Source organism: Eretmochelys imbricata, chromosome 2 (genome assembly GCF_965152235.1).
Source record: "Eretmochelys imbricata isolate rEreImb1 chromosome 2, rEreImb1.hap1, whole genome shotgun sequence".
NCBI classification, from domain to species: domain Eukaryota; kingdom Metazoa; phylum Chordata; order Testudines; family Cheloniidae; genus Eretmochelys; species Eretmochelys imbricata.
In genome coordinates, this window is record NC_135573.1 from 60506591 (window position 1) to 60522755 (window position 16165).

Sequence of the window (16165 nt, forward strand, 5' to 3'; positions counted from 1 at the left end):
ATGCTTTTTTTGCCTCTGTCTTCATTAACAAGGTCAGCTCCCAGACTGCTGCGCTGGGCATCACAACATGGGGAGTAGATGGCCAGCCCTCTGTGGAGAAAGAGGTGGTTAGGGACTATTTAGAAAAGCTGGACATGCACAAGTCCATGGGGCCGGAAGAATTGCATCCGAGAGTGCTAAAGGAATTGGCGGCTGTGATTGCAGAGCCATTGGCCATTATCTTTGAAAACTCGTGGCGAACGGGGGAAGTCCCAGATGACTGGAAAAAGGCTAATGTAGTGCCAATCTTTTAAAAAGGGAAGAAGGAGGATCCTGAGAACTACAGGCCAGTCAGCCTCACCTCAGTCCCCAGAAAAATCATGGAGCAGGTCCTCAAAGAATCAATCCTGAAGCACTTACATGAGAGGAAAGTGATCAGGAACAGTCAGCATGGATTCACCAAGGGAAGGTCATGCCTGAGTAATCTAATCGCCTTCTATGATGAGATTACTGGTTCTGTGGATGAAGGGAAAGCAGTGGATGTATTGTTTCTTGACTTCAGCAAAGCTTTTGACACCGTCTCCCACAGTATTCTTGTCAGCAAGTTAAAGAAGTATGGGCTGGATGAATGCACTATAAGGTGGGTAGAAAGTTGGCTAGATTGTCGGGCTCAACGGGTAGTGATCAATGGCTCCATGTCTAGTTGGCAGCCGGTGTCAAGTGGAGTGCCCCGGGGTCGGTCCTGGGGCCGGTTTTGTTCAATATCTTCATAAATGATCTGGAGGATGGTGTGGATTGCACCCTCAGCAAATTTGCGGATGATACTAAACTAGGAGGAGTGGTAGATACGCTGGAGGGCAGGGATAGGATACAGAGGGACCTAGACAAATTGGAGGATTGGGCCAAAAGAAATCTGATGAGGTTCAATAAGGATAAGTGCAGGGTCCTGCACTTAGGACGGAAGAACCCAATGCACAGCTACAGACTAGGGACCGAAAGGCTAGGCAGCAGTTCTGCGGAAAAGGACCTGGGGTAACAGTGGACGAGAAGCTGGATATGAGTCAGTAGTGTGCCCTTGTTGCCAAGAAGGCCAATGGCATTTTGGGATGTATAAGTAGGGGCATAGCGAGCAGATCGAGGGTCGTGATCGTTCCCCTCTATTCGACATTGGTGAGGCCTCATCTGGAGTACTGTGTCCATTTTTGGGCCCCACACTACAAGAAGGATGTGGATAAATTGGAGAGAGTCCAGCGAAGGGCAACAAAAATGATTAGGGGTCTGGAACACATGACTTATGAGGAGAGGCTGAGGGAACTGGGATTGTTTAGTCTGCAGAAGAGAAGAATGAGGGGAGATTTGATAGCTGCTTTCAACTACCTGAGAGGTGGTTCCAGAGAGGATGGTTCTAGACTATTCTCAGGGGTAGAAGAGGACAGGAAAAGGAGTAATGGTCTCAAGTTGCAGTGGGGGAGGTTTAGATTGGATATTAGGAAAAACTTTTTCACTAGGAGGGTGGTGAAACACTGGAATGCGTTACCTAGGGAGGTGGTAGAATCTCCTTCCTTAGAAGTTTTTAAGGTCAGGCTTGACAAAGCCCTGGCTGGGATGATTTAATTGGGGATTGGTCCTGCTTTGAGCAGGGGGTTGGACTAGATGACCTCCTGAGGTCCCTTCCAACCCTGATATTCTATGATTCTATGATTTCCCCCTGCCACTCCTTTTCCCCAAGAATTTACCCCTGTAGGACCAGCTCTTGTCTCCTCTTCATCTTAATCAGGCTGCTTCCTCCATGTGCCTGGGCTGAACAGGACTGCAGTAGTCCAGGACTACAACTGCAAGAAAAGTCGTACTCTGTGTTCAGTCCCAACCTGGAGCATGCTCAGTGCAGGTGGAATCTTCAGGGAATTAAGCTGCTAAAATCTAAAAAGTCTGTACTGAGCATGTGTGAACTACAATCTTTGAACTGGGCCACATTTGAGCAGATTTTTATGGGGCTGGCACAAGGCTGAACACAAAGGCCAAATGTCCAGTTCCTGCTGTGCAGAATGGGGGCTCTAGAACTTTGCAAAGAAAAGGCAGCCAGAATTTTTTTAACACTGGCAGAACAGCGTGTTATTCCCTATCCTCATTCTCAGAAATGCCTGTACCATTCTGGCTAAAGTTTTCCAGAAAAATTCAGCCTGAAGCAGACCCATATCATGGAAAATTTCAGCCCATATGGTTTAAGTTTGGCAAAGATATAAGCAACTGAAAACAGGGTCTTATAATGGGAAGCATTGGGAAACCTTAATAATAGCTGCCATCCCCACCTATAATCAGCTTACTTCTTGGACTTGGGAAATGTACAGTTAAGGGGGGTCAGGTTTGAAAGCAGATTTCTGATTCACCTGTTATGTTAATAGTATTTAGAAAGAGACAAAATGAATATGGACCGTAAATGATAGATTTATTTCTGGGTTCTATTGTTGAAACAAGTTCTTAAAGCTTCAATTCAATGTTCTCTTACCAACAGTGATAAAGTAATACGGCTTGTTCCGGACAGCGAGAGAGAAGCACAAGCACTGAATGCCATATTTAACCAGCTTACGGTGAGTTTGCGCTTTGCAGTTTCAATACCAGCGCTCTTCTTGAGGGTTGCCTTTAATGGGCTAATTCACGTGCCTTTCACCCGGGATGTCTGGTTCAAATCCTGGGTTACATTCAACTGAAAATATGTGTGGAGAGGAAGCACAAGAAAGAGTGGAGGCCTCAGCCAAGAATCCCCACTTCAGCCAAGCTCAAAGACTTTACAACTATTAAAAATAAAATATTCCCCCATCTTAAAAAAAAAAGAGAGGAAAATAAAAGCAGGGAAATCAAAGTTTCCACCTGTTTGTATCTAGTGCCGTTGCATTGGCTTATCACAAGAGCACTGTCCAGAATGCTGCCTCTCCGGCAGAGCTTAACAAGGGGTAGGAACTGCTCTGCCAGCAGCAATGACCATGGTCACAGAGAAGGATGAAGGTATGCACAGAACCTTCCTCCTACCCATACTCACAGCCCTCTGTGACATGAGATAACGGGGGAAGAGGACCACCATGCACATGCACTGAACTCTGGCATTACAGGTACCTGGAGATGGATTCTTGTGAATAGTCTCAGACTGTACGCTTTTCAGGGCACGGAAAAGTGTGTTTATGTTTCTACAGTAGCTACCACTTGCACGGTGGGGCTTTGGTTCTAATTAGCAATTTTGGGTGTCACTGTAATACAAATAAATAATAACTTTAATAGCCAGTGGCAATAAATAAATAAGTAAAGTAAACACCAACCTCCACAACTCCCTTGGACTTCTGGGGTTTCTGGTTGCATTTTTATTTTGTTCCCCTCTGTATTTTTTTCTCTCTTCTACTACAGCAATCCCCACAAAGCACCTCTCCCAACTCTCTCATTACATTGCTCCCTTAGGCTCACAGAAAGTGATTCCTTCTCCATCAAAGTGGGAGCAGTTGAAACTTGAATGACCACATGCTGTAACTCTTACAACAGGGTAATACAATTTTGGCAAGGTGCGCTGGAATCTGACGGGTTAATTAGAAAGAGATTGATTAGGATGATGTAATAAGCTAAAAAGATTGAAAGGAAGTTTTTTTTTAATAAATGAAAATGTACCTGCATACAGTAATATTCACCCACAGGATCAAATCCTGGTCCCTGTACCTAGCTTGTGGAAACAAGCTAAGCTTGGTTGCTTCCGAAGCCTCAGGGCTGCAGTTCCCTCTGCAGCTATTTCACTTCCCATCTATATGAGGGGCAAACTAGGGATGTCAGTGGGTTTACACATTCCTGTATATACTTGTCACTAATCCAGTTTTGCCTTTTTCCAAACCCCTCCAAGGGCCAATTTTTATAAGTGCACAAATCCAGAAGTCAGTTGGAGCTGCAGGTAGTCAGCCCCTCGGAAAATCAAGCCATGGGAGTTCTGCAATCCTTCTTGGTCTTCCCACCCCAACTTATCATTCAGAGAGAGAGAGAGAGAGACATAGAGAGAGCGTGCACGAGTTCTCAGAGCAGAAACAAATCCTGCCCTAGAAAGAAAGAACTTTCATTCTTGAGCACTGCATCTAAACATGACCATATTGTTAATAGCACACTGAGAAACTGAAAATAGAAACCAATGTATGAACAAACGTTCATGTACAATAAAAGAAAAAACAAGACACTGACATATTTCTGTCTCTGCAAATCCATCAACACAGTGACAGACACAGAAAAGAAAACCTGTAGGCTATAGCAGTAATGTACAAATTACTTTAATTATGTATTCTTTTATATTGGCCTTCAGGGAGTCTCAGATTACTACATTTTAAACACAAGAAGTGTTTTAAGAGGCATTTACTTTGAATATTTTTTGGTTTGGGTTGTAAATTTATATCACCTGAGTATCATGTTACTCATACCGTCTGTGTCTCAAGTGGGGGGGAGTGGAACCAGTGTAATAAAACTCAGAATAATTTCAAGACTTAACACATTTTTAATTAAATAAATGTTGAAGGCTAAACTTCAGGCAAGTAGTATGGGAAAAGCAGAATGACAGACTCCCAGGTAGGAGGCACTGTGTCCAACTTGGAAATGGAGAAAAAGAAATGAACTTTAAAGCAATACTAGACCCTTCAGGGAGGAGGGTCCAGGACCAACTGGAATTGAGATGAGGACTGTAGGTTTGAGGTCTATTTTGAAAAAACTTTGTACAGGACCTAATAAACTGGACTGCAGAAGGAGAGTGGTTTGAATGTTTGAACTTCTTAAGGGGTCCTCAGTGAAGGAGTACACTATGGTGGAGTACATAATTGAACCCTGACTTGTCGGCTGGGACTTAAACCAATGCACCATCCTTCCCCGAAGTGCTACAGAACCCATCCTGGGGCTCACAGTGAGGGGGGCACACTGAGCCAGGAGAGGCATACCTAAAGAACACTGTGCTCCAGTGAACCCTAGCCACCAGGCTGCTCTAGCTAATGTCAGGGGCCAAATCAACCCCTAGCTACCTTGGGTCCTGGTCGAGGGAAGGTGGCTTAAAGCCACATTTGTACCATTCCTGGCTGGTGGCCCTGGGGATTTAGGCTTCTGAATTTGGGCCCTGTATGTTCTTCGTTCATCCTGACCAACTCCCTCTAAGCCTTTGGGACAGGTACCTGTTATCACTTGGCTCTGACCTACTTGTACAGCCTGCAGAATTAAAGGAAGACTCATCTCCAGCCAGCTCAAACAGCTCAAGCACTCTTTTGTTGAGACAAAGTGGACTGACTTCCATTGGTGAAAGACAAGCTTTCAAGCTACACAGAGCTCTTCTTCAGGTCTGGGAAACGTACTCAGAGTGTCACAGGTAAATACAAGGTGAAACAGATTGTTTAGCACAGTGGTTTTCAACCTGTGTTCTGCAGACTAGGTCTAAGAGGTCCACAAAAGGTTGTTGTTACCAGAGAATAGTGGTGTTCAACCTCTGGTCAATGGACCTCAGGGGAGTCCGTAGACTATGTCTAAGATTTCCAAAGAGGTCCTCAACTCCATTTGAAATTTTTTAGGAGTCCACAAATGAAAAAAGGTTGAAAACCACTGGTTTAGCATATGTAGTTAACACACATTCTAAGGGACCATTCAAGTTTAAGTGGCCCATTAATTCCCAGACCTGAAGGAGAGCACTGAGTAACCCAAAAGCTTGTCTGTGTCACCAAAAGAAGTTGGTCCAGTACAAGAGATTACTTCACCCGCTTTGTCTCCTTAATGTCCAGGGACCAAAATGGCTACAACACTACCATCTCGTAGACATTCAGCACAAAGAGGACAGAGCAGGGTCTCTGGTTATCCTACTATAAAGCACTGTCCTTCTATCTCAAGAAGACATTCCAAAGGTGCTTGTGATTTCTGTCGGTGACCTGAGCATGAAACAAATGCAAATTTACCCCTTCTTATGGGTATGTCTACACACCAATTAAACACACATTACTGGCCTATGCTGACTTGGGCTCGGGCTGCAGGGCTGTAAAACTGCAAGGTAGATGTTTAGGTTCAGGCTGAAGCCTGGGCTCTGGGACCCAATCCCCTTATGGGGTCCCAGAGCTCTGGCTGTAGCCTGAACATCTACATTGCCATTTTATACCCTGCAGCCCAAATCAACTGACGTGAGTGAGCCGTAGGTGTCGAACTGCAGCGTAGACCAACCCTGTATGACCCACTGACCTGGACAAAGGCAAGAACAAGGAAAAACAAACATTTTTCTTGAAGTGGAAAAGTTTGTTGTGGGGGGGGGGGCGGGAGGTTTGGGGAGCGGAGAGTGGTCTCTGCTTGTTTGTTTAAATGACTGTTCTTAACACTGACATTTCCTAAACAAGAATCATAATGTAAAGCTGGGCATATCCCTTCTACTCTCTCTGGGTTGCTGAATTAGAAGAACACTATTTTCCAGCACTCTTAGGCACTCTGTCAGGTTATGTTTTATGCTTAGTTTCAGGAACACAGATAAATAAAAGTTTACCTGTACAGGAAAGTTGAAGGAAACGGCAGGGCTGCCATACAAGCTGGTAGGCTACTACAGTAGATAAAAAAAAACAACAACTGGGGGAGAGAAAGAGACTGACACTGACACAGCCTATACTTTCCTGGGATAACATGATTTTGGCAATTAATTGATCTTGAACTATTCATGGTAAATAGGCCCAATGGCCTGTGATGGGATGTTAGACGGGGTGGGATCTGAGTTACTACAGAAAATTCTTTCCTGGGTATCTGGCTGGTGAATCTTGCCCATTTGCTCAGGGTTCAGCTGATCGCCTTATTTGGGGTCGGGAAGGAATTTTCCTCCAGGACAGATTGGAAGAGGCTCTGGAGGTTTTTCACCTTTCTCTGTAGCATGGGGCACGGGTCACTTGCTGGAGGATTCTCTGCTCCTTGAAGTCTTTAAACCACGATTTGAGGACTTCAATAGCTCTGACATAGGTGAGAGGTTTTTCGCAGGAGTGGTTGGGTGAGATTCTGTGGCCTGCGTTGTGCAGGAGGTCGGACTAGATGATCATAATGGTCCCTTCTGACCTTAGTATCTATGAATCTATGAATCTAAGCCTGCTTGTCACTTGCAGAGCTATCAAAGCCAGCTAGTTGCAATTCAGAGCAGGTTTTGAAAGGGGATTCTGGATCTAGGATTAATAGGATAGTTTGGTGGCAAGAGTAGCTCAACAAGAAGTAAATCCTTTCTTAAATGTCTGCTTACAGAAGCCTGGACTAAGAATTCCAAGCAGGGTACTCTTGGAGTTTGCTGTGTTTTTTATTTTCTTTAGTTTATCTTTAAAATGTCTCGGTTTCAAACAGAGAATCTGAACCTAATTGGGGCAGGGAATGCCTTTTTGATCAGTGTTTGTACAGGGCCGAGCACAATCGGACCAATACCTGAATAAGGCCTGTAGTCCCTATCGCAATTCAAATGTCACTGTCTTTACTGAGTGAATAATACATACTGATTAATTAATTCCACACATTTTAACTTTCTGACCATGAATTGCCCTTGGGTAAATTACAACTGCCTCAGATTTATTATTAATTTTAGTTTGGCCTGTGGCTTCTTTGTCAGCAGTTCATTGTGAGTATTCAGTATTAGAATCTGAGTTGAATAGCTTTGACTGGACACACAGACTACAGAGTGTTGACTGGATGAGCGTGACTGTTAATCAGGTTTCTAGTGAGAATGCTCACTCTTACAATTCAAAACTTGCTTGCTTGCTACAGATTCTCCAATACTTGTTTAAAATTCCCTGTTTTTGCCAATATTCCCACCAGTGAACTTATTCAGAAAGTGAGCTCAAGGGAGGCCTAAATAAACTGCCCTCAACTCACCAATACCTCAGAACTGCAGTAGGACATAGTTAAAAGTGGTGCACTAGGGAGATGGCTTCAGCTCCCTCATCCTTGGCCACGCAGCCCCACTAGAGCAGCAGGGGACCCACTTTAACTTCTGCCACTGGTGTAAGCTCCTTGGACAATATGCCAGTGAAGGGTTAAGTAGTGGGGAGGGGGGTTCTGCTCCACCACATTCCTGCCTTGTGCACACCTACTGCCTAGAACACACCTGAGCTGTTTGTTCCCTCCCTCCCCTATGTCAGAGGTGCAACGAGAGATGGCTGGTGGAGTTACCTCCTTTAGCTTTCCATCCCAGCTGAGTTCCCCTGTACCAAGGGAACTTTCCACTGGATATTTCCAGCACTTTTAAATCCACTCTGCACCACTAAATGACTTTAGTACATTAGGGAATCCAGCACATTGAAAGCAAATCTTTAACAATTCAAATGAAAACTCACAATTTTTTTTTTTTTTGCAGTATGTATCTAGCTTATTGACAGCCATTCTTGCCATCCTTCCAGTATTTCTCTGCATCACATACCTCAGTTGATTGTCCACTGCCATCTGCTCTCCATTGCTCAGGATAAATTGAGAGTCCTGTTGTTGATTTATAAACTCCTTCATGGTTTTAATCCAGTTGACTGATTGGAACAAATGCCACATTCCAAAGTATTTTCCAGATAATTGAAAGTTTACTTTGATTCTCAGACCTACTTTCATCAGCTATTTATCTGCTTTGGGACCCTTTTGGTCAATATCACTAATGAAGAACTACTTCATTTGAACCTTTAAGACCAGTTGCTGCTCTCCTCTAAGCCAGTGTCTTTCTAGCCATTTCTTTGTCAGATATTCTGGGTTGCATCTGTAAACTGAGCACTGCAGCTGCTGTTCCATGATAATTCTGGTGTAACAGATGGAGTTACACCACCCTGATTCTCCAACATCTTTTACAAAAATATACAAGCGCACACAGGCCCTCCCTGGGGTAACAGAAGGGGTCAAAGTAACAGACCTAGCAGCCACACCCCCATTCCCTTCTGTTTGTCTTGCCCTTACAGCAGCTGCTCACATTGTAATCCTTGAACTGATCCTGGCTCTGCTGCTCAGGGAATTTAGACAGTACCTTGTAGGGGGAAAGGATCAGTTGGTACCTTGCAGCTCCTAAGGCAAATGCTGAATGAGTTTTCAGAGGATAAATGCCTGCCTGAAAATGCACTCACTAACAAAGCCACTCATAAGAAGTGCTGCTTTGCCTTCTTTGCCCAAGAAGAGATTCACACCAGAGGCACAGAGTGGATGCAGCTCCCTAGCAGAGTTCCAGACAAAATAAGCACCTTGTACATGTGTAGCAAGATGCTGTAGACATCAAACCTGATTCTGATCTAACTTACACAAGTGTAAATCAGGAATCCACACAATGTTTCAAATTCAGAGGAGACATGATGGTGCTGGAATAAATTAAATCCTGATAAATCAGCATAAATGAGTGCAAGGGAGCATAAGTGAATGTAACTTAAATACTGAGGGGGTAGAAGGGAAAGATTGTTGCAGAAAAAGCAACAAACTGGAAGCTGTTAGATAAAGAAGGAAAGGCTTAGTCCACAAAGTATATACATTGCATTCATAAAACAAAGCAACTAGAAATACCTGTTTCGGGTGAAAGTATTCAGCTGGCTCCCAAATGCTGAGAGGGCCTGGTTCCACTCTGTTATGTCAATGGCAAAACTTTTACTAGCTTCAGTGGGACCAGGACCTGTTCCGTGGTTTGATATTCCATGTTTTGGTGCTGTGCAGAGGTAACTCTGAAATAAAAATCAAGTCTGAATTGTAAAGCTTAGTAAGAAACTTTTTTTTTCTGTCAAGACCCTTTAAAGTACCTGTTTCAAATCTTTCATATACATTTAGGTTTATGATACTTATACATGTCTGTAAAAACAGATATTTATTTAGGATACAATTGAGTTAAATTTTTATTCAGTAACTCTCAGGAAAAATATCTTTTATTACAGGGTAAAACCTTGGGTAAAATTATACCAGTTGCAATAAAGCAGCAAGATCATTAACATGTTACAATTTCCCAGAGATTTGTGCAACTTGAAACTTCAAGCTCTGTATTGTTAGTATTCTATTACAATTGGTACTGTGGTCACTGCAACTGGTTGAGTCACTAACCATGTAACACTTCCCTTTACCAACCTCACTGAAAAGCAAACAAAGGAGAGAGTCTATTGTGCGGTTATTGTCAAATATATTAAATAAAGCTTTGATTACTTTTTGCCTCTTCCTGGTTGCCACACAAGTCCTTACAGAAGCCCCAGAGACTCTTTCACAGACCTCTTATCCTTTAATTGGCCCATTATCAGTGCAACTAAGGACAGTTGGACAGGACTGCGTTCAGAACCTATCGAATTCATAGGCCTCCTATGTGCTCACTTTCTAAATACACTGGCCCTGATTCACCACTACCTCCAAACTCCACTTCTACATAGTAGAGAGTGGTGGCAGTAAGAAGATGGCTTTGGCTCCCTCATTTTTGGCCACCCAGACATAATAGAAGTTAGAAAGCCTTACCTAGCAGGAGGAGTTGATGTTCATCAGTCTACTGTCCTGAGCCTACAAACCCATTTGTAGGTGAATAACGTCACACACAAGTAGTTTTGCTGACTTCAGTGGGACAACTCATATGCTGAGAGGGAACTCAGATATGAAAGTGTTGGCAGGATCAAGGCCTAAATCATTTCTTCTGTGCTCTACCCTATAATTTTAACATGCTGCCACTGCAGCTTGGCCTTCCATTGTTTTATTATTAATTATTATTATTATTAATTATTATTTTCAGAGTATTAGCACATAGGTTAGTGTCCATCATTCAGTGTTTTTCATCTGTGCAAGAAAGGAAAGTCAGATTGCTACCTACTGACATCCAGTCTCCCAGCACTAAACATGTTTAATGCCCTACCACTCATTAAGGTGTTAATGTAAATCCCAAATGTCCTCCTGTTCGTCAGTGTATCTCTTGGGAGTTAAGTAATCAAAATATCTGGTGATTAAAATGCCACTGGAAGTGACTTGACTATATTAGTGACCGGGGAAATTAGTCTATTTGAAAGTGTATTAAACAAATTTAGTGTTGGTTAGAGTACGTGTGTGGGCACGAGCATTCACACTGATAGAGCGCATAAATAAAGCAAGAAGAAAGGAACGCGATTGTTTTTGTTACTGGCAATAAATTCCAAAATATCAGAGGCTTAAAAATGCCAGTAAAGACTCTTCACTAGGCCATTTTAACAGCTTTCATCACAACAATAGTTGTATTATGAGCCTGACATTCCTCAGAGGCATGGGAAACCAGATCCCATAATGATCTTATGAACAAGGAAAGGTTTGGTACCTGCAGTGCCACACCTAATTCAATAAATTAAAAAAGTTAAACTATTAGTTAAAAAACAAGTATAGCAAATTATTACCTTTATATACTCCAGAATATATAAATAGACTCAACTTAGTCTGGATATTAAGAGTAAATTATAATAGTATTGTGCTGGAAGGTGTTAATTGTGCCCAACAAGTAGGTCTTTGATCTAAAAACAAATCACAGACCTGGTTAAAGCAGTTTGGTGTGTTAAGCATCTTTCTTTCAGATTAATTGGAAGGATCAATTCAATGCCCCTTCATGTAGTGTTAACTGGAAACAAAAGGAGATTGCTGTCCAGGCCATAGGACACATCGCAAAGCCAGAGCAGGGCTAAGCCATGTAGTCTGAGGGATTTCCCTGGGACTGGTGCCAAATGCAGGAGCGAGGAGGTTGTTTGGAAAGAGGGGTGAGTGGATGGGAGGGTTTGTTAGAGGCAGAAAGCCAGCGGGGAGGGACGTGGTCATGAACATGACCCTGAGAGGGAGCAGAGAGACAGAACTCCTTGGGCACAGAACTGCCTGGAAGGGCAGACTCAAAAATAGTGAACAAGGAAACAGCTTGCCGTTGTTTCTACCGTGTTCAGCAGAAAAGGACTTTGTGTGTATTCTTTGTAAACAAACAGAATTGCGCCAAAGAATATACATGACTCGTCATTGATTTCTCCTCCTAGAGGAAACAATCCCACAAGGCCCCACATATTGGCTAACCACTTGAGCCAAAAAAGGCAACAGTGCTAACGTGACCAGAAATAAAATACACCATGTTTCTTTTATACTTAGAAAATAAAATTACAAATTAATTTGGAGGTGTAGACACTTGCATTTAGGTATATGTTACCTTTCCTTGATTTTGTAACCTTTCTATGTACTGTACTTTTTTTTTCCAAAGTGGGACTATTCCCATCTACCACAGCACCATCTAGATATTGTCATTCAGCACTGAGTTAGGACTGTGTCCTGACCATAGACACAAACCACAGATAACCCTCAAGTATGAACACAATCTCACCTATTTTACAGCCCCGTGCTAACCTAATCTGCATTGAAACTTGGGTTGTACCTCTGGCATATTTATTACCAAAGGTCATTGCAGAACTTTAGCATACACTTTGCAAACACCACATTCATATATTTTTGAACACTTTCCATTTCTCCTCAGTTTTCTTTCCTTGCATTGCCCTATTGAAAAATAAAAATGAAAACAAACGTTGCTGACTATAGGGAAGCTGATGCAGCGGGAATGTGCAAGATTTTGACAAGGTAGTTCAGACCAAGAAGAGGTCAAAAAATTTTTTGTTAAACTGAAAGTGAAACATTTTTGTTTCAAAAATAAAAGTTTGAGTCATTCTCTAACTACTGTAAGTAAGCAGTGTTTGACCAGTGCACTAAGCATTAGTACTCCAGTGATGCTAAATAAACAACATGCCATATTAGATACATAGAAGAAAATTACAACCATGCTGTCTCCTGGATTTCCCCACCTACACTGAATAAATATGAATTACAGGTTGGTTCCTGCACTACAGGTGGACCTGTGGCAGCCCAGCAGCGTCTTCCACATCTCAGAGGGTACAGTCACAGATGTACATGTTCCAGGGAACAGTTCACAAATTCTGCTACCCTACCTGCAACAAGCAAACATCAAATACACGTAAGCTTCCATTTCACTTTCTGCGAGTTATTCTGGTGGAACGTGGGATCTGACCTCTACTGCAGGTTTATGTCTATAATACCAAGCTTGTTTCAGCACAGCATATTTTCAATTTGTCTCACAGGTAGCTAGATATTCACAACAAGACAGTCATTTTATGGAATAACAGAGTCTCCCACAGGCAAACAGTTTAATTAAATGGCCTCCTTTAGAGTGCAGACCAGTGTGTCTGGAATGCATGTCAAATTGTATCTGTTGTGAGAAAGATGGTAATTACTGCTCCTGTTCTATAGTCTGTTTTGCTTGTACATACACTTAACAGGAGTTGGGTTTGCTTATAAGTATACTGTAAATGAGAGCGCTCACATGCTTCATTAATTACATAAAGGAATGCACTGATTTGTTTTATAACTCTCTGTTCTGGTCACAAAACATAGGTCACGTAGAACAAAGACTGAATAAGCATCACATCCCACATAAATGTTTTTAAGTATTCAGGAATGTTTCAAATTGTATTGATCATACTCTTCATGTAGAGAGAAAGGGTGATCGTGTGGTTAATGTCTTGATTCAGCAAGGCATCTAAGTTAATATATGTAACGTTAAGCACATGAGGAGCCCTCCTGAAGCCCATAGACTACTCACATTCTTAAGCATGTGCGTAAGTAATTTGTTGAATCACGTCCTATATGGGGTAATTGTACTTATCTCAGTGTGGATAAAACATTAATGTTTGTAAAGTATACAAACAAAGTGGTATGCTTTGACTGGAAGTCACTCTCAGTATGATTATTTCTTATAGATTGCAATGATCTCAAATTACTAAATTTGTAGTCCTCAAAATAAAAGCAAATATAAAACAATTAAGTATGCAGGGCTAGTAGCCCAAGATCAAAGCTGTTTTGCTATGGGCCCTACATTATGGCAATTTTGCTTGCATTTAAAAATGAGATGATTATGTGATATTTTTACACTTATGTTTAACTTTTATGTTACATTTTTGTACAGGAATTGACATGTCCAGTTTCTTGCATTCATATCGCTGCTGCTGTTCCTTGTCTCAACAAAAGTCTATAAAAAGGATGGCACAAGTGTTGTCATCGTCATCAAAAAATACTTTAAAAACATTATTAATGTTGCAAAATCAAGCACTCAGAAGTTAGGAAACACCAGAATTAAGGCTGCCTGTGCAACCTTAATTCATCCCTTCTGCATATGCATTATGATAGAGTCTTTAATTACATAGAAATGTAGGGCTGGAAAGGACCTCTAAAGATTATCTAGGCCAGCCCCCTATGCTGAGGCAGGACCAAGTATACTTAGACCATGCCTGATAGGTGTTTGTCCAACCTGTTCTTTAAAACCTCCTATGACAGGAATGCCACAATATCCCTTGGGAGCCTTTTCCAGTGCTTACCTATCCTTATAGTTAGAAAGGTTTTCCTAACATCTAACCTAAATCTGCCTTGCTGCAAATTAAACCCACTACTTCTTGCCCTACCTTCAGTGGACATGGAGAACGATTGGTCACTGTAAAGAGCCCTTAAGATATTGGAAGACTATCAGGTGCCGCCTCTGTCTTCTTTTCTCCAAATTAAACATATCCAGTTCTTTTACCCTTTCCCTGTAGGTCAGGTTTTCTAAATCTTTTATCATTTTGTTGCTTTGCATTCTGGACTCCCTCCAATTTGCTCACATCTTTCTTAAAATGTGGCACCCAGAACTGGACACAGTATTCCATCAGTGCTGAGTAGAGTGGGACAATTACCTCCCATGTCTTACATATTATACTCCTTAAACACACCCAGAACTATATTAGTCTTTTTCACAACTGCATCACATTGTTGGCTCATATTCAATTTGTGATCCACTATAACCTCCAGATCCTTTTCATCAGGACTACCACCGTGCCATTTTTTCCAAATTTTGTAGTGATTACATAATATTTTTCCACAGGACCCCAGCCTCATTCAGTCTAGAGGATGGACAGTGCTCACTTAATGAGCAGCTATTCAATATTTGATTCAATTAAGAACCTAATTTATTCCCCTTGTTACTTCCCTTCCCAGTTCTCACTCCCAATCTCCTTGTGCAACTAGTCCTAGCCTCCCGCATCCCCCACAGGCCCCCATTCCTAGTGTCCTCACCCCCATCCATCCTAGTTTATCTACATCCACCAGCCCTCAGTCCCAGTCTCTTTGCCCAACCAGTCCCAGTCTTTGGACCATTCAGCAACAAAGCTCTATGAAATCTCTACTTAGCATGTATGAAATGATACTTTTTCAAAAGGTTTATAACTTGGCCTAAATTGGGCAGATTTTCATGGAAACCTCAAAAGGCACATCCCTGATACACAGGTCACCCAAATGCCAGATATCAAGTCCCTGCTCCAAAGCAGGCAGGCAGGCCAGATTTTTTTTTAACATGGTATAAAAAAACATGGTATAACAATGTATTTGACACTAGTCTGATTCTAAGAATCAGCTTAACTGTTCTGGGTGAAACTTTCTAAAAATATTCAGCCTGAGGCAGACACCTGACATGTAAAATTTCAACCAGAACAGTTAAAATTTGTCAAAAATATAAGCAAGTGAAAACAAAGTCTTATAAAACAAAGGGACATGTCAGGCAACTTTAATAGGCAGTGAGCAAGAATGCTGTTTGATCGCCTGGCTGTCGATAAACCCTCAATGTTTAGTAGTAAGACTTGGAGTGCGGGCCTAATGGTATGGAAGCTGTGGGATTGCTCATTCTTAGAGTCACTGGAGGTGGCAATACCAGGATTCTTCAAGTATGAGCATGCAGAATTTGGCTTGCTAGGAGGATCATTAGCTTTCCTGGACTGCGCTGGGTACTGACAGGTGGCACAACAAGAACGCGGATCCATTGCCGCCCAGTGGTTCAGTTCTTAACTGATTCTGAACTGGCCAAGGCCTCTGTGCAGCAGCCAGCACTGCTGGGGTCTTCAAGACAACCCAAGCTGCAGCTGCTGCGCATATCAAACAATAATACTCATTGTTGAGGAGTGCCCATTAGCCAAATTCAGCAGTGAGTTCCGAGAGTTCCACTTGGCCACTAAGAATGCTATTGTTTGGCTCAGCAAATGTGCAAATAAATAGGCAGTATTACCAGCCCCATCTATAATACATAGTTTTATCTGACCCTTGAATTTACCAAACTCTTATTTAGCTAGCAATAAGACGGCCATGAAAACAGGCTGTCATAAATATAAAGGGAAGGGTAACCACCTTT

General features: G+C 42.2%; 1 protein-coding gene across 1 annotated transcript in view; it reads left to right on the forward strand.

Annotated features, from left to right (window-relative positions):
• CPA6 (carboxypeptidase A6) overlaps positions 1–16165 on the forward strand; it is a 111079-nt gene that overhangs the window by 54466 nt on the left and 40448 nt on the right. Inside the window, exons 2-3 of the mRNA XM_077808682.1 lie at positions 2492–2567; positions 12789–12913. Coding sequence (XP_077664808.1) covers positions 2492–2567; positions 12789–12913 — 201 coding nt within the window. The remainder of the gene's footprint in view (positions 1–2491; positions 2568–12788; positions 12914–16165) is intronic.